We start from the raw sequence: 21027 nt of genomic DNA, 5'->3' as shown, positions 1-21027 counted from the left end.
GGCTCTTTAATTCCTCTTCACTTTCTGCCATAAGGGTGGTGTCATCTGCATTTCATTTCTTAATAACTTCTAAATAGCTTATTTAATAACTTTTTGATACCTTTGACACCTTTGACCTTTTTGATAACTTTGATACTTTTTGACAGCACATTTAGGATGAACTGATAAAGGTAACACATGTATGGGTGTTAACTTTAGGTAAACGTTGTTTCTTTTCAGAATACGGCAGGAGAATGATATGGTTGATTCGGCGCCACAGTGGGAAGCTGTATTAAGGAGACAAAAGGAGAAAAACCAGGCGGACCCGAACAATAGACGATCCAGACACAGATCTCGCTCGTATGTGCTCCGTCTTTATGCCTGAATTAAAAAGCTCAGAAGTTTTGGTAGCATGTGGATTCTGGGGCGCATTGGGCTGTCTCTTTTGAGGTCTTCTAAAGTGGTTCAGGTTTATCATGATTATCCTATATTTGTTTGTCATATTTACTTTGTTTTATTGTGACACGCATCAACTGTGTCTGAAGGGGTAGAAGTTGAAGCACAGCCAAAGCAAAATGTCTTAAACATAAGGCTATCAAAATCATGTTTTATTTTGTTTTTAAACAGAAGTGTATATTCAGCTGAGTAAGTAGGAAGTCTCCTTTGTTCTGGAGCCAGACTGTTGGTGAAATACCTGCTGCTTCTCTCCTCTGAAGCCTTGGTCCCGGTTGAACTAGCTATGACTAACTTCCCATCAAATCACCATTTGTGAGCAGTTGTCAGTGAGTGATCCATTACGTCCCAGCTAGGCAATGCCAAGTGTGAGCTCAATTATCCCATGATGATGAGATTGCCAGTCCCCCAGATCAATTTTCTTTTAAACTGATAATGTTTATACTTAAAACAAATATTCGCATCATCCAGATTTAGACTCCCCACTTCCACCTCTTGCTCCAAAGCATCTCTTTCTTTTTTTGATGAGCAAGGAGTAGATTTATTAATATAGGGCACTTACGAGAGATATAAGTGGGCAGACAAGGGGACTGTGTTCCAAGAACTAAGAGGGAAAGCAGCTTTACGTATTCTGTCTATGGATACGCACTTCATAGACTGAGTATGGGCCACCCCAGAGGGTGAGAGGCCCCGGGAGATGGGCATATTCCATAGAGAGAATGTGACCCATTTTAAAAGGTGAGAGTGGCCCCCAATCATGCCTTTTTAAAAAATGCATACTTTTAAAATTTATCGTTTATTTGGCTGTACTGGGTCTTTGTTGCTGCGCAGGCTTTTCTCTGGCTGCGGTGAGTGGGGGCTACACTCCAGTTGCAGTCAGCTGGCTGCTCATTGCAGTAGCGTCTCTTCTTGTGGAGCGTGGCCTGCAGGGCATGCTGGCTTCCGTGCTTGTGGCTCCTGCACCCTGGAGCACAGGCCCGGGAGTTGTGGTGCGCAGGCCTGATTGCTCTACTGCATGCGGGACCTTCCTGGACCAGGGATCGAACTCATGTCTTCCGCATGGGCAGATGGATTCTTTACAGCTGAACCATCCCAGGGAAGCTCCAAAGCATACATTTTTAAAATGAAAAGTGAGCTGGGACTACCTACATATATCCCTTTATGATCCTGGGTAGTTAGATGTCTCGTGTTGCCTACACGTGGAGGGAGAGATAGTGTCTCAGGTATGGGTTTTCTTTATTCTGTCAGTGAAGGAATCACATTGACTGAGCTTTGAGTGATACATCCTTGCATTCCTGGGTTAAATGCCCAATAAACCTACTATCCTTTCCATATATTGCCGCTTTCTATTTAATATTTTGTTAAGATTTTTTTCCACATGTTCATGAGAGATTCTGGTTTACAATTCTTGTAGCATTTGTGTCAGTTTTTTTTTTTTTAAACAGGGGTACGTGGCACCCCACTCCAGTACTCTTGCCTGGAAAATCCCATGAATGGAGGAGCCTGGTAGGCTGCACTCTATGGGGTCGCTATGAGTTGGACACGACTGAGCGACTTCACTTTCACGTTTCACTTTCATGCACTGGAGAAGGAAATGGCAGCCCACTCCAGTGTTCTTGCCTGGAGAATCCCAGGGACGGGGGAGCCTGGTGGGCTGCCGTCTCTGGGGTCGCACAGAGTCGGACATGACTGAAGCGACTTAGCAGCAGCAGCAGCATGCTGGTCATTTAAAATAGTTTAGGAACTTTCCCTTGTTTTCTCTGTTTTCTGAGAGTATAAAATTCACAGTATTCTTTCCATAAATATTGATATAACTTACCCAGGAAACCAACCCTTTCGTGAACTTTCTTTGTGATAAGTCTTAAAGTACAAACAGAAATTCTTTAACAGATACTGGGCTGTTAAGATTGTGTCCACTTGTTATGTATAGGTTTTGGTAGTATGTGTTTTTAAAAGAATTTGTTCCTTTTATCTACGTTGTCATCTTTTAACAAAAAATTTGTTTATGATAATTCTTTTAGTGTCCTTTGAACATCTGTTGTGATATTACCTCTTTCATTCCTGATGTGGGTAAATTGTTTCTTCTTTTAATTTTCTCCTTAATTGTGTTTTCTAGTTTTTCAAAGAACTAATTCTGGGTTTTGTTGATTTTCTTTGTCTGTTAACCACTCATTGATTTCTACTCTTTATTCCTTTCTTCTATGTATTTTGTCTTTTATTTGCTCTTTTTTTTATCTTCTTAAGGTGACACTGAAGTCCGTGATTTCTTTGACCTTTTTTTTTTTTTAGTAGTGTGTTATTTAATTTCCAAGTATTTGGAGATTTTCTACATATCAAATTACTATTAATTTCTAATTTACTTGTATTTTGGTTAAGATCTGTAAGCTTTCAGTCATTTCAAATTTATTGAGATCTATCTTAAGAGCTAGTATATAGTCTTTAACGATGAATGATCTGATGGACTTGAAAGAGAGTCATTCTCAGTTGTTGGGTATAGTCTACAAATGTCAGGTGAATCTAGTTAACTGAGAGTGCTGTGTGGATGCTCTGTGACTTTACTGGTTTCTTTGTCTACTTTTCAATCAGTCATTGAGAGAGATGTTAAAATTTCCAATAATGGTGGATTTTTCTGTTTTACCCTTTAGTTCTGTCAGTTCTTGTCTCAGGTTAGTGTGAAGCTCTGGCATTAGGTACACACATATTTGTGGGGGAAAAAGGTTTTTTTGTTTTTTTTTTTTTGGTCTACCTGATAAACTGACCTTTTTATCATTGTGACATGTCCTTTATTCTGGTAATATTCCTTTCTCTAAGTCCATTTTACCCACAAACTTTTGTGTGTATATGTGTGTGTGTACTTATATATAGCCATTATACTTTGTTCATGCTCACTTTTTACATGGTATAGGAAAGTGAAAGTCACTCAGTTGTGTCCAACTCTTTGTGACTCTATGGACTGTAACCTCTGTCCATGGAATTCTCCAGTACTTCATCCATGAGATGGAGAGAGATGGTCTGGTGTCTGTGGGAAGTGTTAAGGTTTCTGTTTCATTAGGTTTGAAAAACCAAGTTGGTGCTCAAATGGAAATGTCAAGTAGGCTGCTAGACAGAAGTGTTAAAATTCTGCAAGATTGTTCATTACTTTATTTAGGACAAACTGGGCTCTGCCTTCTGTTTGAGTCATGACATTAAAAACCCAAGGTTTATTGACAATTAAGAAAATATCTGATTGGTGCTGTTGTTAAGAACAGACCTATGTGTGCATGCTGGGCCTCTGAGTGTTAGCTTATTACCTCATCTCCATGAACTTCTTAGTGTCATGTATGATGATACCATCCTGAAGAGGCTTTGCTGAACATTAAGTCAAATCATGTATGTCAAGTGACAGCATAACACTCACAGTTGCAATCGCTATAATTAGTAAGTTCTCCAGGTCTCAGTGTATCCGTGTAAATAAGTTACTTGGTTTTTTTCCCCTTGAAATGGGGAAGAGCTGAGAAAAGAGAGCAGGTTGAGGTCACTCACATTAGAACTAGAATTTGAGAATTTAGGAATCTCTAGGAACCACTACAGCTTTTCTTTCTTTTAAGTGAAAACGTAGAGCAGCAATCTGAAGAAAGTAATTAAAATTGTTCTTTAGATGTATCAATATTTGTAAGTGTATGTAGCATTTAAGATACTTAGTAAATCACGTATCTGTCAGTTACTCCCCTATTCTTGAATTCCTAAGGTCCTGTGTGTCGATTGCCCATATAGAGGTATCCACTGAGGAATTAGAATGTTATGATACATCATTCACACATGATTCACTCATTGTTTTTTAAAATCTCCAATGAAAAACTAGAAAATTGTGTTCATTATTAAATACCAGAGATACACAGTTGTAGAAAATACAAAATCCTCTCTCCTAAAACACATAAACTGAAATATGATTGGATATAATTTACTTGAATGTGGGAATGGTCCTTTCTAGTTTATTTTTCAGCTTCATTGCCAAGACATTTATATTACATATCATTGAGAAACTTAAATGAAACTTCTTTTCTACATGGGTGAATTTTTTTATTTACTGGGATATTTGGAAAAGACATGGAAGTTGAAACCTTAAGTTCTCACAGGTTCAACTTGTATGTGCACGAAGGCTCAGGCTCCCTCTGGTGGCAATAATGTCTTACTACTTCCATGAAAAACCCTGAAAGGTGAGGTTGTCAGGGTGGAATGATGTTCCCAGTTAAACACAAAACAGAAGTCTGATGCCTTAGATAAAGATTTAGCTTGAAGTCCCTGGAAGTGACTCCTGAGTGATCTTCAGCAACTAGGTTTCTGGGCTCTGTGGCTTTCTAATCTTTCTTTAATTCTGAGAGGGGGAGAGGGAAGGAGGAGAAGATTTAAGACATTGCATAATCATACCTATTCTGACCACTCAGGAATTTGATAAGCAGTTACTGAGTTAAGTGTTCTGAATGTTTTAAATAAAGATGTTTTATAAAATTGATTGTTTTAGTAACACATTTTCAACTCTAAATTTCCTTCTATTGGCAGTGATCCCAAAAATAAGTCAAATACTGTCATATGTATTTTTCTCAGCATAATATAGTATACAAAATATAGTATACTGTGTACTATAATATGGGTTTCCTTGGTGGCTCAGATGATAAAGAATTTACCTGCAATGTGGGAGAGCCGGGTTCAATCTCTGGCTCCCTGGAGAAGGGAATGGCAACTCACTCTAGTATTCTTGCCTGGAGAATTCCATGGACAGAGGAGCCTGGTGGGTTATAATGCAGTCACAGAGAGTTGGACACAGGTCAGTGAATAACACTCTACTATAATATATTAGCACATATTATATGTTACGGAGAAGGCAATGGCTCCCCACTTCAGTACTCTTGCCTAGAAAATCCCATGGATGGAGAAGCCTGGTAGGCTGCAGTCCATGGGGTCGCTAAGAGTCGGACATGACTGAGCGACTTCACTTTCACGTTTCACTTTCATGCATCGGAGAAGGAAATGGCAACCCACTCCAGTGTTCTTGCCTGGAGAATCCCAAGGACGGGGGAGCCTGGTGGGCTGCAGCCTATGGGGTTGCACAGAGTTGGACATGACTGAAGTGACTTAGCAGCAGCAGCAACAGCAGTATGTTATACTATTTTCTACATAGTGTTTGGGGATGTAGAAAAAGACTATATGGAAAAAAGAAAAATTATTTCTATGATGTCTTATCAAAGAAATCTCTCTGAAAGGTAATATTAATTTGAGTTATTGGTATAAGGTGTGTATGAGGGATGTTTTTTGAAAAATATTGGGCTAATATTGGACTGCATGTATGTGTTTTATATACTGTACCTGTGGAAACTCATGGTTCTATTTTCTTAGAAATTTATTTGGTGAGTTCAAGTAAAACACCTGCATAATTAAGGGCCTTTAAGTTAAGAAAAATGGCAGTTAAAATTCCACAGCTTTCAGAATCCACAAATCAATGTTGAGTTGCACATCATGAGATCATCCTAAATTATTGATGAAATGCATGCAGATTTCAGCATAAAAATTATACAGTTCTCATTAGCATGTAACCTGTGTTTACATTTATTAAATCACAGGTTGTCTAGCAATTGGAGGAAATTTGCATTTTTTTTCTTTTAGCTTTGGGACTTTCCCTGACTTAATGTTTTTTGAAACTGCTGGCATTTCAGAACTTAGTTTGGTTAAATACTAAATACATGACTGTTATGGTACCATAGCATTTAAACATGTAGACTAAATTTCTGAATCTTTTAGGACCAATATTTATGTCTGGAAGGACTAATGTTCTTTTAAGATAAGTGCTCAGTAGCTCAGTTGTGTCTGACTCTTTATGACCCTATGGATAGACTGCAGCCCACCAGGCTCCTCTATTCATATGATTTCCAGGCAAGAATACTGGAATAGGTTGTCATATCCTCTTCTAGGGGATCTTCCCAACTCAGGGATAGAGCTTGAGACTCCTGCATTACAAGTGGATTCTTTACCACTGAGCCACCAGGGAAGCCCTCTTTTCAAATAACATTTTCCCAATTTTTCTGATATGTGAATGAAAGACGTTTCTTGTGGAATTGCAGCATTAATAACTTTTTTAAAAATGGAAGTGTCACTGATTTGCAGTGTTGTGTTGGTTTCGGGTGTACAGCAGAGTGATTCAGTAACATGTGTATGCTTTTTCAGATTCTTTTCCCTTATAGGTTCTTACAAGATACTGAATATAGTTCCCTGTGCTGTACAATAAGTCCTTGTTTATTTTATATATAGCAGTATGTATATATTAATCTCAAGCTCTTAATTTATTCCTCCCCCCAATAGTAATTTAAAAAAATTTTTAATTGGAGGATAATTGCTTTACCATTTTTGGGTTGGTTTCTGCTGTACAACAATGTGAATCACCCATAAGTATAAAACATGAAAATAACCTTATTTTTTTTCTTTTCTGATAATTAAGGTAAGAAATTCTCTTGGCTAAAAGGAAAAAAATCAGACTATAGGAAAATGTAAATAAGAAAATAAAATTAGGTGCAATTCCAACACTCAGAAATATCTGTTGTTATCAGCTTTTTGTATTTTGCTCACATTTACCATTTTCTACCACTAGGCCTGGGGTTGGCAGCCTTGGGGAACGTGTCCTCCTTGCCCCTCATTTTGTCATTCTCCTCCCCTCCTCCCTCCTGCTATCAAATTATGACATTTCCTTCATTCTTTTAAGATTTAATTAGTTCCTGTTTCAGTGTCATTCTCTCCAGCGTTATTCAGTACCCACATAATGGAGCTTTACGATCATTTGGCCTCTTCCTTTTCTCACCAGACTTTGGCTGTTGTACTACCGTATCATACCTTTGACCCAGTGGTTTTTCCCCTGGGATAGTCTTCCTCCCAGAGGACATTTGGTGAAGTCTGGAGACGTTTTTGGTTGCCTCACTGGAGGGTGTTACTGGCATCTAGGTGTCAAGGCTGTTCAGTTCAGTTCAGTTCAGTCGCTCAGTCGTGTCCAACTCTTTGTGACCCCATGAACCGCAGCGCGCCAGGCGTCCCTGTCCATAGGCACTACTAGTCATCCTACAGTGGTCAAGACAGCCCCCAACAACCACGGATGACATCTGACCCCGGTGTCAGCAGTGGGGGGTCAACATACCCTGCCCTTAGGACAGCCTCAGCACTGCACCGTCCTGAAACAAGCGTGATTCCCAGCAGAATCGCTTCCTAACCTCGATGCTATGTAATACTGAGGATTTTTGGGTGGCTTCCTGTGAGAATCAGATGCTGGTGTAGAATTACAATGGAACCATCTTTCATCTTTCTGTATATAAACAGAATAATAATTTGGTGCTTTTCAGTATTAGTACCTTCTCTCCGGCAGTATAGTTGACTGGGCTAATGTATCGTCTAGTGAACCAGATCAGCTGTGTAGGAAAGGCAGATCCCATATAGGAGATTTTTCCAAAGAAGCATTTTAAGTTTTTTAAGCCTACAATTTTATTTTTGATAACAAGCTCTACCTTTAACAATACCATATTTTATATGTCTGAGACCAAGGCTTCGTTCCCTTTCCCTTATCTTCTGTGTTTTGACTCCTTTTGAGTGGATTAAAAGGTCTACAGAATTTTCTTTCTCTACAAAGGAAAAAACTACTTAGTCAATTCAGTTGTGAGAAAGTAGTTTATTGTATTCTGTGGACTGAGAAAGACCTACCAGAATGTCTCAGTGGTGCCCTTATTAACCAAGAAAAGTGAAAGCAATGATAATTTCATATGCTGAAAGTGATATTGAGCCCAGAAATGCTGATACAGATTATAAATTTAAAATTCCACAGGAGAGCGTATCGCTGGCTTTGTTTGCTGCGGACATTTTAATTGTTGGGGTTTAGGTCTTTTCTTTGGGCCTTTGTTAGAACTTAGTTCTCTTGAAAGGACTGATGAAAGCTTATCATTTTCTCACTAGGGGGAAAAAAAAAAGCATTCTGGGGCAACGGTTGCTGTGATCATAGATTTCTAGTTCTCACTGCTATGGGGACTTTGAACACCTGAATGCTGGCTTTGAATTTCTCATTCTAGAAAGTTAAACATACTGGTACAGTTTCTATTCAAGTAGTTCTTAGAGGAGAAATTTGTACAGTCTATAGCCGGGGTGGAGAAGGGCCTATGGGAGACGGCAGCATGGGCCACGGACGTGCTCCCGTCCTTGTGAACCAGAAATGCAGTGTCAGAGGCAGCGAGGAAGCACGGTGAGCCAGCGCACACGCTCTGCCAGCCTGGCTGTCCCACCGTTTTCCTTCCCTTGTGGTGGTGCTTCTCCTACGTAATCACAGATCACAGTGGGACTTCTCCATGTTAATACAGTCAAGGTTAGTTCTTTTAACTGAGAAGTAGTTAGAAGGACCAGAAACAGAAGCCTCAAATCAATCTTCATTGTAAAACCACCACTGGAGAGTGTGTAGATTTGCGCCGCTACTGCTAAGCTCTTCATTAAATGGAGCCCTGGTTGTGGCTGATTTTTATGTCTTTTCTTTTTTTTTTAATGAACTAGCAGATAAATTGTCTGGTATCTTTGTGCTAACCATCCCACATTAGCTCTTCCTGTTCAGCCTTTCCTTGTCTGGTATCAGCTGGCAGATAAGAACGTCACAGTCTGGAAACTGGTAATATTGCGGACGAAGCATGTGTGCCGAGATGAGTGTTGTTCTTTCTATTTATAGGAGAAGTCCCGATATCCAAGCGAAAGAAGAGCTATGGAAGCATATCCAGTGAGTACTGTTTTTAAAACTCACGTGGTTTGAAGGCACTTAAAGGACACAGAGAGGCAGGTCGGGCTGAAGCCCGCGAGGTGGCCTTCACTGCCGTCACTGTGGAGCCCGGCACTCAGCGGTGGTGCCTCAGCAGCCTCAGACCTCAGCAGGCAGCCCCGCCATCTCTCCTGAGGCCAGTCAGCCTTGCCTGTAAATGAGTCAACACTGTGTATGTGTAAATAAATACCAAGGAAAAGACACCTGCTACAGGAGAGAGAAGCAGATCTTTTTAGGGAGATAGGAGATGCTGGTGAGTCATCTATATCCTGAATAAAGAAAAACTGCAAGAGGGTAGAAGAGCTACTGAAAAGGTTTTCCTTCCATTTTTCCCTTAAATACATACTAGTTTTTTTTTGTTTTTTTTTTTTTTAAGTTTCATTTATGTCTGTGTTTTAGTTTTTGGCTGCAGCATGTGGAATCTTAGTTCCCTGACCAGGGATTGAACCCATACCCCCTTCATTAGAAGGCAGAGTCCCTTCCCAAGACTGTCAAGGAAGTCCAAAATGGACCCTAGTTTTCTTAATCTTCATTCCTGGCTTATATCTCTATTAGTTTTATTAACACTGTGTTATAAGACAAGATTCAGTTCAGCTCAGTCAGTCAGTTGTGTCTGACTCTTTGCTACTCCATGAACCGCCGCACGCCAGGCCTCCCTGTTCATCACCAACTCCCGGAGCTTACTCAAACTCATGTCTATCAAGTCAGTGATGCCATCCAACCATCTCATCCTCTGTCGTCCCCTTCTCCTCCCACCTCCAGTCTTTCCCAGCATCAGGGTCTTTTCCAATGAGTCAGTTCTTTGCATCAGGTGACCAAAGTATTGGAGTTTCAGCTTCACCATCAGTCCTTCCAATGAACACCCAGGACTGATCTCCTTTAGGATGGACTGGTTGGATCTCCTTGCAGTCCAAGGGACTCTCAAGAGTCTTCCCCAACACCACAGTTGAAAAGCATCAATTCTTTGGCACTCAGCTTTCTTTAGAAAAGAAAGCTTTTCTTTTTCTTAAAGAAAGCTGAGACAAGATTAGAAAGGTGAAAACTCACCTGCCAGTTGTAAATGGTGTTAGTATTTATGTCAAAACTTTCATTCTCTTGCTCATTCCCTTCTAGAAAAGAGCTTGTGGATCCATCTGGACTGTCAGAAGAACAATTAAAAGAGATTCCATACACTAAAATAGAGTATGTCTTTGAAAATCTTTCTTAAAAAGTTTTATTGATATTTGTAAATGAGTAATCCATTCTTACTCTTAAGAGGTGTTCCTTTCAGTGCGTTGTCTTTACATTTTAACTAAAAGTAAAATAACTATTGAGGAAGAAGTAGAAAAGGTTGTATTAAAATTAATTATTGTCTTTCTATACTGAGGTCACTCTCTCTCCTATAGACTGCCTATTTGTAGGTGGTCCACTTGTACTGGGTGTTTTCCACTAAATAAGTACAGCAGTACTGTACGATCTTCACTGGCTGAATCCATGGATTCAGACTGTAAAGGGATATGGGGATTTTCAACTTCGCTCAGGGTTGGTATCCTTAAGCAAGCTTGATTCAGGGGCCAACTATATGATAAAGTTTTATTTGCATGTTATGATGGAGGTAGTTTTCTTTTGCTAACTTGTGAAATGAAAGCCATTTAGGCTTTCCAAGCTCAGAGAGATCAAGTTTTTAAAACTCTCAGTTATATTCCTTCACAGTTACAATATTAAGGAAAACCCCAACTCGGTCCCATTCTGACTTCTGGTGTGTTTATCTCCATGGTTTGTCTTTGCTTGTTCAGGACTCAAGGTGACCCAGTCCGCATCCGGCATTCTCATTCTCCGAGAAGCCACCGCCAGCATCGCAGGTCCCAGTGCTCAGATGGAGAGCGGTCCGTCCTCTCAGAAGTGAAGTAAGTGGGCAGGCGTGAGTACGCCATCACCTGCACAGCTCCAGACAGCAGAGCACAAGAGAACTGTCTGCAGAAATGTTCTGTATCTGTGGACATAGAGTATTTGGAATGTGGCTGGTGTGACCTAGAAACTAAAAACCTATTATTTATAATTTTAATTAATTTAAACTTAAGCAGCAATGTGTGGCTGGTGGCAACCATATTGGATAGAACAGACCTAGACTATAATTATACTGATTTATGGCCTTTCTAGCTGGCTCTAGTGGTAAAAAAACAAAAAACAAAACAAAACAAAAAAAACCTGCCTGCCAGTGCAGGGGATATAAGAAACACAGGTTTGATCCCTGGGTCGGGAAGATTCCCTGAAAGAGGGCATAGGAACCCACTCCAGTATTCTTGCCTGGAGAACCTCATGGACAGAGGAGCCTGGTGGGCTACAGTCCATAGGGTCGCATAAAGTCGGACACGAATGAAGTGACTTAGCATGCATGCATTGCCCTTCCAAGCTATGCACTGAAGCTTTTAGAAGACAGAAAAAATGCATGACTATTCTATTTTGAATAATAAATGCATCCATATTAGAGAGAAATTGGCATAACAGTTTCTTTTTGAATCGATGGCATTTTATCTTTTCTTTTACTATAGCAAATATTATGTTACAGTAGTTTGTTTCTTTGTGTTGTCCCACTCCAGTACTCTTGCCTGGAAAATCCCAGGGACGGAGAAGCCTGGAAGGCTGCAGTCCATGGGGTCGCTGAGGGTCAGACACGACTGAGCGACTTCACTTTCACTTTTCACCTTCATGCATTGGAGAAGGCAATGGCAACCCACTCCAGTGTTCTTGCCTGGAGAATCCCAGGGACGGGGGAGCCTGGAGGGCTGCAGTCTATGGGGTCACACAGAGTCGGACACGACTGAAGCGACTTAGTAGGAGTAGTAGTAGTAGCTGTATTTCAGCTTAACACAATAAGTGCTATATTTTAAATGAATGTGTTAACAAAATAATTATGCATCCATTTATGAAAGTACTGTCTGTGTGTTAGTCACTGAGTCACGCCTGACTCTATGATATCATGGTCTGTAGCCCGTTAGGCTCCTCTGTCCATGGAATTGTCCAGGCAAGAATAATGGAGTGTGTTGTCATTCCTCCTCCAGGGGATCTTCCCAACCCAGGGATCGAATCTGGGTCTCCTGGACTGCAGGCAGATTCTTTACCACTGAGCCACCAGGGAGCCCCATGGAAATTCATGTACTTGATATTGCAGGGTAGGAATGTTAACTATTAAACATAGCATTAAGGCTTAAAACTAAAATAAACATTAATAAATTGGGAGATAGACTAGCCCATCAGAGAGAGAGATAGGTCAGGTTTTTGTTTTTTTTTAATTTTTTTTTTTTTGCTTGTAAAATGTAGAACATTGCTGTCCATAGCTCCACAGCTGTTTTTTTTTTTTTTTAAATAAAAAAGAATACATGGCCAATAAGTATTTCTTTACAAATAAATCAAAAAGCCATTTATACACATATCATAGTAAGAAAAGCACATACTTACAATTTATTCTTGGTTCTTCTATTTATTTGCTGTGATTTGAGGTAAGTTACTTAACCCATTGAACTTAATTCAAAAACATTTATTAAATGCCTCACTGTGTAAAGCACTGTAGTAGTAACTATAAGGAATGCAGGATATGTAAAACCTGTGTATTTTGCTATCGCTTTTTTCCAACTCAAATTGTGCTTCTAGGTACTATCTCAGGCATTAATTCTAAAACTCACTCTCTGCAGTTCAAAAACCGATCTTGTACCTCCACTTCCTGTGACCCGTTCTTCAGATGCTCAGGGTTCTGGTGGCTCCACAGTTCATCAGGTAGGAAATAATCAGGTTTTCAGAGGGTATTGTATTGATGATGAGGTTCCATGTTTAAAAAAATAGCATGTATAAAACGTGGAAGGAGAAGGAAGGAAGGGTGTGTGGTCGAGACAAGGCACAAACTGGCAAGTTGGAAGTGACAGCTAGAGGTGGTGTGAACTCTAAAGTGAGAACTGGGGCAATGGAAACAAAGACTGTAAGATTTTTTTTTTGAGTCAGAGAAATAAGGATAAGGGGACCCATGTTCTGTTGTTAACTGATAGCAGGCAGAATTACTGAAGTCCCGTTTTATTCCCATTTTATTTCTGTCTTCTCAAAGAGAGTTACACTTGTTCTGAAGATGTATTAAAAATGTGGTCAAAGAGGAATTCAAGGACATTGCAAAGCATCTAGTTCCTTAACAAAATCAGTTTAACACTCAGCTGAATTAGATAGCTATACCAGAGGAACACTGGAGCAAACAAAGCGTTTGACATCATCTCTCACTGTATATTTAACAAGACAGAAAAAGATGGAGGCTACATAAGCTTACTGGATAGATTTGTATCAGTGACGTTTATAATAGATCAGTATCAGCTTGTTGTTCGCAGTGGATTGTTCAGATCATGGATCCCTTTGAGAGGCAATTATAACTACTGTCTTTTTCCCATGAAAATGTGTGTAAGCGTATATTTCAAGCACATGAGCATACGATTCAGGAAGTTCATGGACAACCTAAGAACCCTGACTTCAGCATATCTGTCATTCACTGTGCTTAACTTGATTCATCTTTGTTAATGGCTTGAGCAAGGACCAATTTTCTGTTGATGCTGACGAAGCTGTTAAAGTGTTGCAGTCAAATATGCCAGCAAATTTGGAAAACTCAGCAGTGGCCACAGGACTGGAAAAGATCAGTTTTCATTTCACCTCCAAAGAAAGGCAATGCCAAAGAATGTTCAAACTATTGCACAGTTGCACTCATCTCATACACAAGCAAAGTAATGCTCAAAATTATCCAGACCAGGCTTCAACAGTATGTGAACCATGAACTTCCAGATGTTCAAGATGAATTTAGAAAAGGCAGAGGAACCAGAGATCAAACTGCCAACATTCGTTGTATCATAGATAAAGCAAGAGAGTTCCAGAAAAACATCTACTTCTGCTTTATTTTCTATGCCAAAGTCTTTGACTGTGTGGATCACAACAAACTGTGGAAAACTCTTAAGAGATGGGAATACTAGACCACCTGACCTGCCTCCTAAAAATCTGTTGTCAAGAAGCAACAGTTAGAACTGGACATGGAACAACAGACTGGTTCCAAATAGGGAAAGGAGTATATCAAGGCTGTATATTGTCACCCTGCTTATTTAACTTATATGCAGAGTACATCATGAGAAACGCTGGGCTGGAGGAAGCACAAGCTGGAATCAAGATTGCCAGGAGAAGTATCAATAACCTCAGGTATGTAGATGACACCACCCTTATGGCAGAAAGTGAAGAACTAAAGAGCCTCTTGATGAAAGTGAAAGAGGACAGTGAAAAAGTTGGCTTAAAGCTCAACATTCAGAAAACTAAGATCATGGCATCTGGTCCCATCACTTCATGGCAAATAGATGGGGAAACAATGGAAACAGTGAGAGACTTTATTTTTTGGGGCTCCAAAATCACTGCAGATGGTGACTGCAGTCATGAAATTAAAAGACACTTGCTCCTTGGAAGAAAAGCTATGACCAACCTAGACAGCATGTTAAAAAGCAGAGACGTTACTTTGCCAGTAAAGGTCTATCTAGTCAAAGGTATGGTTTTTCCAGTAGTCATGTATGGATGTGAGAGTTGGACTATAAAGAAAGCTGAGTGCCGAAGAATTGATGCTTTTGAACTGTGGTGTTGGAGTGGGAAAGACTGAAGGCGGGAGGAGAAAGGGACAACAGAGGATGAGATGGTTGGATGGCATCACCGACTCGATGGACATGAGTTTGGGTAAACTCTGGGAGTTGTGGTGATGGACAGAAGAGCCTGGCGTGCTGCAGTCCATGGGGTCGCAAAGAGTCAGAGATGACTGAGCGATTGAATTGAACTGAACTGATCTGAGCAAGGACAGAAAAAGCCTGTGCCAATTTAGGTTAGGTTCCCTAGGAAGAGATTCTGTGATGGAGGTTTGCATGGGGGAAGTTTATTGGAAAGTGCTTTTAGGATCAATACTTGTTGGGGTGTAAAAGATAGGCAAGAGTTGAATTGAATGGTACAAGCCCCAGTAAAGGCATCAGATGGTCCCATGGGGAGTTCTGGAGCCAAGATGGCCCTTCTGATTTCTCCTACCTGGATATGAGGGGGCTGGACCTTAAACACTCACCATGTAGCAAGTGACTGGATAAAGGGTGCCCTGGGAGGGGGGCCTGACCATGGATGAGGTGGCCTCCTCAGCCCAGGGTGGGGCTCAGTTTTGAGCTGTATGGCAGCTGTCTCTTCAAGCTGCTGGGGAATGACTGCCTCAGTCTGGAATAGAGATCTGCGTGGTTAACCACAGCTTCCACTAAAATCTGCATAATTTTTGATTAATCTGGGAGAGCTAATAGGTTGTCCAAACAATTTAAGTCAATACCAATTTTAAAAAACTACATTCACGACTAGTAGTTTAGACTTCACCTTCAGACAGGACCTGCACTGGCGTCTCTCTGTCTCTCCACACACCACGTGTGTGGCTTTGAAGGTTGTTAAACTTCTAAACTAAATTTCTTTGGAATGTGGATAATAATTACTTCTTGAGGTTGCTCGGACGATTAATAAGCATTGTTATTTTTCAGAGCTTTTCTTTTTTTTGGTCTTAAATTTAAGTTGGCTTCAATACAAATGAGAATTTCATTGTATTTCTGCTTTTCCAACTAGACTCTCTAAGTCACTCAGTCGTGTCTGACTCTTTGCAACCCCATGGCCTGTACAGTCCATGGAATTCTCCAGGCCAGAATACTGGAGTGAGTAGCCTTTCCCTTCTCCAGGGGATCTTCCCAACCCAGGGATCAAACCCAGGTCTTCCACATTGCAGGCAGATTCTTTACCAGCTGAGCCACAAGGGAAGCCCAAGAATACTGAAATGGATAACCAATCCCTTCTCCAGCGGATCTTCCTGACCCAGGAATAGAACCTGGGTCTCCTGCATTACAGGTGGATTCTTCACCAACTGAACTATAAGGGAAGCCCCCAATCACTACTTAGGAATCTCAAAAAACTTACATGAAATGTTGAAAGAATAGCTATCACTTTGCTGCACACAGGAACAACTCACATGCATCATCTGATCAATGGCACTGAATCTAAGCTTGTCTCTGGGACACCTTTGATTCTGAATAACTATCTAGTGAGCACCTCTAAGGAATGACAAGGCACTCACTGGAGCAGTCAGCAAACTACAGCCCATGGGATAAATTTAGTTTGCAGCCTGCTTCTGTACAGTCCAGGAGCTAACTGCTTTTGTTTTTAAAGGGTTGCTTGCAGGGAGGGAAAAATAGTATGCACTAGAGACAGGCGGAGTCTATGACCTTGCCCTTGACAGAAGTTGGTGACTCTTGGCCTTGACACATAACAGTAGACAGGTGAAACAAAACCAAAAACTAGGTAAGCATTATGAAGAAACAAAGGCCCGAGTTAGAAAATAGGTGACTTCACTTTAGATAGATATGGCAAAGGCCATCTCAGAAAGTAACCTGGAAAACTGAAACTCACAGGTGAGAAGGAGCCAACCATGTGAGTACTCGTGGAAGGCTGATGGAAGCAGAAGAGCATGGTAAAAAAAATGCTGAGGCTGGCAAGGCCCTGGGTGTTTGAGGTCTGAGCACAGTGAAGGGGAAGGAGGGCAGATAATGCAGAGCCTTAGACACTGTGGGAAGTTTGTTTGGATTTCGTTCTGTATTATTCATTGTGCCAAAAGGAAACTGCTGATCTGGTTGCCATGTGGAAAAAGGATGCAAGTGACATGGGGAAGTGGGAAAGTTGCATTTCCTAAGTTCCACGGTGATGCCAGAGTTCTGCCAGTGGCCTGGCCCGCCTACATCTCATCTCACTTTTTTATGCAGAAGCCTGGTTAAAGTGGGATGGATTTGGGACTTGGATTCATTTCCCTTAAGGTTTGCAGGCAGAAGAGAGAGGTTCAACACCTAACAAACTTAAACGGTAGTGATTCTTCTGCTGCTTAACGCTATATTCCCTTGCCCTGACTCTCATGCTCTGGTGTCCTCCTCCTACCCTTCTGGTTATCTAAAAGTCTTCTATCCCAAACAGGTGTTTGACTCCAAAATTAGCTTGATTTGTACTCCCTATGCTCAGCAAAATCGTTCCATCAGTGCTTCTTTGAATATGAGTAAAATTAAGCCAGTCCCACAACAGATAAAAGACAACTTTTTTAGAGGGTGGCTTCAGTCCAGAGAAATCCCAGAATAATAGAATTCTGGAGTGTAACTCATTATGTGTAGGGAGATACTTTGGGGGAAGTAAATATGCTTCTTTAGCCCAGATCTACTGACAGGTTAGGCCATCTGTAGTGGAGAAGGCAATGGCAACCCACTGCAGTACTCTTGCCTGGAGAATCCCATGGACGGAGGGGCCTGGAAGGCTGCAGTCCATGGGGTTGCTAAGAGTCGGACACGACTGAGTGACTTCACTTTCACTTTTCACTTTCATGCATTGGAGAAAGAAATGGCAGCCCACTCCAGTATTCTTGCCTGGAGAATCCCAGGGACAGAGGAGCCTGTTGGGCTGCCGTCTATGGGGTCGCAGAGTCGGACACGACTGCCGCGACTTAGCAGCAGCAGCAAAGGCACGAGCAGGCCGGCTTGCCAGGCAGGGGGCGCTGTGGCAGCACGTCTCCTGTTTCCCAGGGCCTCCGCCGCGGCTGGGGGAGGCGCACGAGAGCCTCGAGCGGCACCCTGGGTGTGGCGCTCAGGCCCGGGTCCTCACTCCCGCTTCTCCGTGAGGGGCCCCCGCTTCGAGGGCCCCCCACCCCAGCCGCCAGGGAGCTCCAGCCCTCAGGGAGGACACCCAGAGCATTGTGTTGGAGGGGTTTCTTCAGTGACTACTGAAAATATAATCAGAGAAGATTAAAAATTATCCCAAACTCCCCTTTCTCTTCCTCTCTCTGCCCCTCCTCTGAAGAGAGGCCTGAGAGGCTGCGTTAGCCTCTCAGTAGAAAAGACACTTAATTGGGGAAATGGATTGAGATACTTTCTTAAAATTTGTTATGCACATATAACTTTTTAAGATTTAAACACGTTTATCCTAATTATTTAAATAAAGGGAATATTTGTACAGCCTGGTATCACACACTTTTCCTAAATATAACTTGATGTCTTAGTTATTTCTAATGTGTTAATACAATTTACTTGGCTGTAGTTTCTTCTCTGAATCTTACGTTCTCTTTTTTCAAATATTGTTTTCCAGAGAAGAAACGGGTCTAAAGATAGCCTGATTGAAGAAAAATCTCAGACATCTACAAGCAACATGGCTGGAAAACACACAGCAAAAACAGTAAAAACTATCCAAGCTTCACGCCTCAAGATAGAGACTTAATCTCAGTGAAGGGCTTGGGATGGGGGTGGGAAGGGTGTGTGTGCCACCTTTACTTTGAAACTGTGAATTAGAATTATTGAAATATCTTGGACCTGCAGAAGCGTTTCTTCAGAAGAAAATAATGGAGTCTATTGCATCTTTTAAAGGTTTAATTACAGTATATTTGTGCCTAAGGGCCTTTTTATTTGGTAACTGGAAAGATGGTAGTCTTATAAAACCCTTTTCATTTGATGCCATGTTTACCTTCCTGGAAACTCCCAAGTGTCTTGTCTGCCACCATCAAGACCAGAGGCTTCAGATCAAAGTTCTGGAATCCTGGCCTGTGGCCAGGCAGCTATGCAGCAGTGCGCTACGGGAGATGAAAAGGCTTTTCCCGACTCTGGGTAGATCTCTGGCCTGTGTACAAATGCACGGCTGAGGGATCACTTTCACACTGCAGATATTTTTATTCACATTAATGTTCTTTGTAATACTGTATTTTGTGGCATTAAGTTTCACTGGTTATTTGCAAATGTTAAAAAAAAGTGCTGCTTTTAATTCCTAGTGTCCTTGTCTTGTGCTGTCAGAAGTTATGTGCGGATTTCACTTGACCTCAGCTTATAAATTCATGACCTTCAACCTGAAAGGTCTGCCTGGCTAACTCTTCCAAAACACTATTTCAGACCTTTCCTCTTGGCAGATGACTGCAGTAAGACATAGTCCTATAGGATCTTTCATCTTCCCCTGATACAAACCTCCTCATGGCTGCCATCAACCCACGTCCTTCCTTTTTTCCTGTCTCTCTACCTATGCTCTGGAGCTCAGCTCCCTCAGCCTTCTCATCCCTTCTGCCTCATGTATTCAACCTCTCCCTGTCAGCTAGACTACCATCTAAAGACAGCCAGATCTCACAACCAGACCCTTCTCGTTACCAGTGTGCTCAACTAATCTCCTAATGTGCTATATCAAACCATCTCAAATATGGATTCTTCCCCACTGTTCCACTAAAGCAGACATTACCTTCATGTCACTACATCCCAAGGTTAACTTTCCAGCTATACTGCAATATCTTTACTTTAATGCATTTCCCATTGTTCCTGCCATTCTGTCCTTGCCAGCTCCCCCTATTCTACATCATCAGTAATTGAGTCTCTTAAATCTAGACCCTCATGGATCACACTTATTCCTGTGGCCAAGTTTTATTCACATAGCTTAGACTACAGACTTCCCTGGTGGCTCAGACAGTCTCCCTACAATGCGGGAGACCCAAGTTTGATTCCTGGATTGGGAAGATCTGCTGGAAGAGGGAAAGGCTACTCACTCCAATATTCTGGCCTGGAGAATTTCATGAACTGTATACGCCATGGGGTCACAAAGAGTTGGGACAAGAGTGAGCGACTTTCACTTTCCTTCAGACTACAGACCAGTGTAGTATCAAGGAGTCACTTAGATTTCTAAGGCAATTCAAATAGACTAGCTCAAAAAGCTGCTCCCCCAGCTCATCTGTGAATGTACAAGACCACACACCTAGCAATCATTACGGACATATCCTTCATTACTAACTCCTGGCTGCTAATAGTTTTAACTACCTCTCTTCCCTAACTTTACCACCACCCTTGTCCAAGGTGGTCAGCTCTGGCATAGACAGAATAGGGCATACAGTAGAAGCCTCCAGTTGGCCCACAGCACTGCTTTTCATGCAAATGTACATTTCCATCATGGCTTTCCCTTGCTTTAAACAGAGCCTTAAGTGATCTGCCCCCTTTTGATCTTTCAGTGAAAGAATGCTATGTTCTAGCAGTTAAATTGTAACACACAAACCTCCAAGAAGCACATTATTTTATTTACAGTCCCACTGTTTTATATGTACATTTATGGGCTGTCCAAAAGCACTTCTTTTTTTAAGCAATCCTGGAAATTTTAAATACTCTAAGCAGCTCCTGAAGATCAAGTTGTCAAATTCCTCACCAAGGACAGCCTAAAAGAAAAATTAAGACGCTCAATTTGACAAGTGAACATTTACTTCAAGACTTATAAACTCAGTACATGCTTCTTTCCTGGATTAAGTCATGCACTTCTGGACTTCATACATCAACATAAAACATGCTTGAGATCTGGCCAAGTGGTTTTTAAAATTTTAGCTACTACGCATAAAATCATGTGAATATTTCATGATAAATGGGATGAGGGTATCCCATTTGCAGTTAACAATCCGTTTACAGCAGTACTAATATTAATGAACTATTAACAATTATAAACTAATACCCACCAGAGAAGGACCCCCGATCTAGAAAGATAAAATTCACGTTACTGTTAACTGTTGTTAAGACAACTATCAATAATTCAAAACTATCACACTACCTTAGGTCATCTTCACGCTTCCAGATAGTTAAGTATTCAGTTGGCAGCAGTCTATGCTTCCAGCGTCCATCTTTCACCTGAACAAAAATTAAAACCGGTTAAGAGAAAGGTACACTTTGCAGAATAAAAATTACACTACATGTGTAAATACTATGAGT

The 21027-nt window shown here is 41.2% G+C and overlaps 1 protein-coding gene across 9 annotated transcripts in view; it reads left to right on the top strand.

The window, feature by feature from the left end:
- Positions 1 to 19066, top strand: part of EPB41L4A (erythrocyte membrane protein band 4.1 like 4A) — a 282196-nt gene extending 263130 nt beyond the window's left edge. For 6 of the 9 annotated variants that reach the window (XM_045162143.1, XM_045162144.1, XM_045162141.1 and 3 more), the window contains 6 exons: positions 220 to 339; positions 9149 to 9196; positions 10349 to 10417; positions 11011 to 11121; positions 12907 to 12988; positions 18401 to 19066. In XM_045162143.1, coding sequence (XP_045018078.1) covers positions 220 to 339; positions 9149 to 9196; positions 10349 to 10417; positions 11011 to 11121; positions 12907 to 12988; positions 18401 to 18529 — 559 coding nt within the window. In that variant the 3' untranslated portion in view covers positions 18530 to 19066. The remainder of the gene's footprint in view (positions 1 to 219; positions 340 to 9148; positions 9197 to 10348; positions 10418 to 11010; positions 11122 to 12906; positions 12989 to 18400) is intronic. The other 3 variants (XM_045162145.1, XM_045162142.1, XM_045162146.1) reach the window with 2 other exon arrangements.
- The last annotated feature ends 1961 nt before the right edge of the window (positions 19067 to 21027 follow it).

The sequence above is a fragment of the Bubalus bubalis genome, chromosome 11 (assembly GCF_019923935.1).
Source record: "Bubalus bubalis isolate 160015118507 breed Murrah chromosome 11, NDDB_SH_1, whole genome shotgun sequence".
Classification (NCBI taxonomy): domain Eukaryota; kingdom Metazoa; phylum Chordata; class Mammalia; order Artiodactyla; family Bovidae; genus Bubalus; species Bubalus bubalis.
Note: the sequence above shows the minus strand (reverse complement) of the source record. Positions and strands in the feature narration are given on the sequence as shown.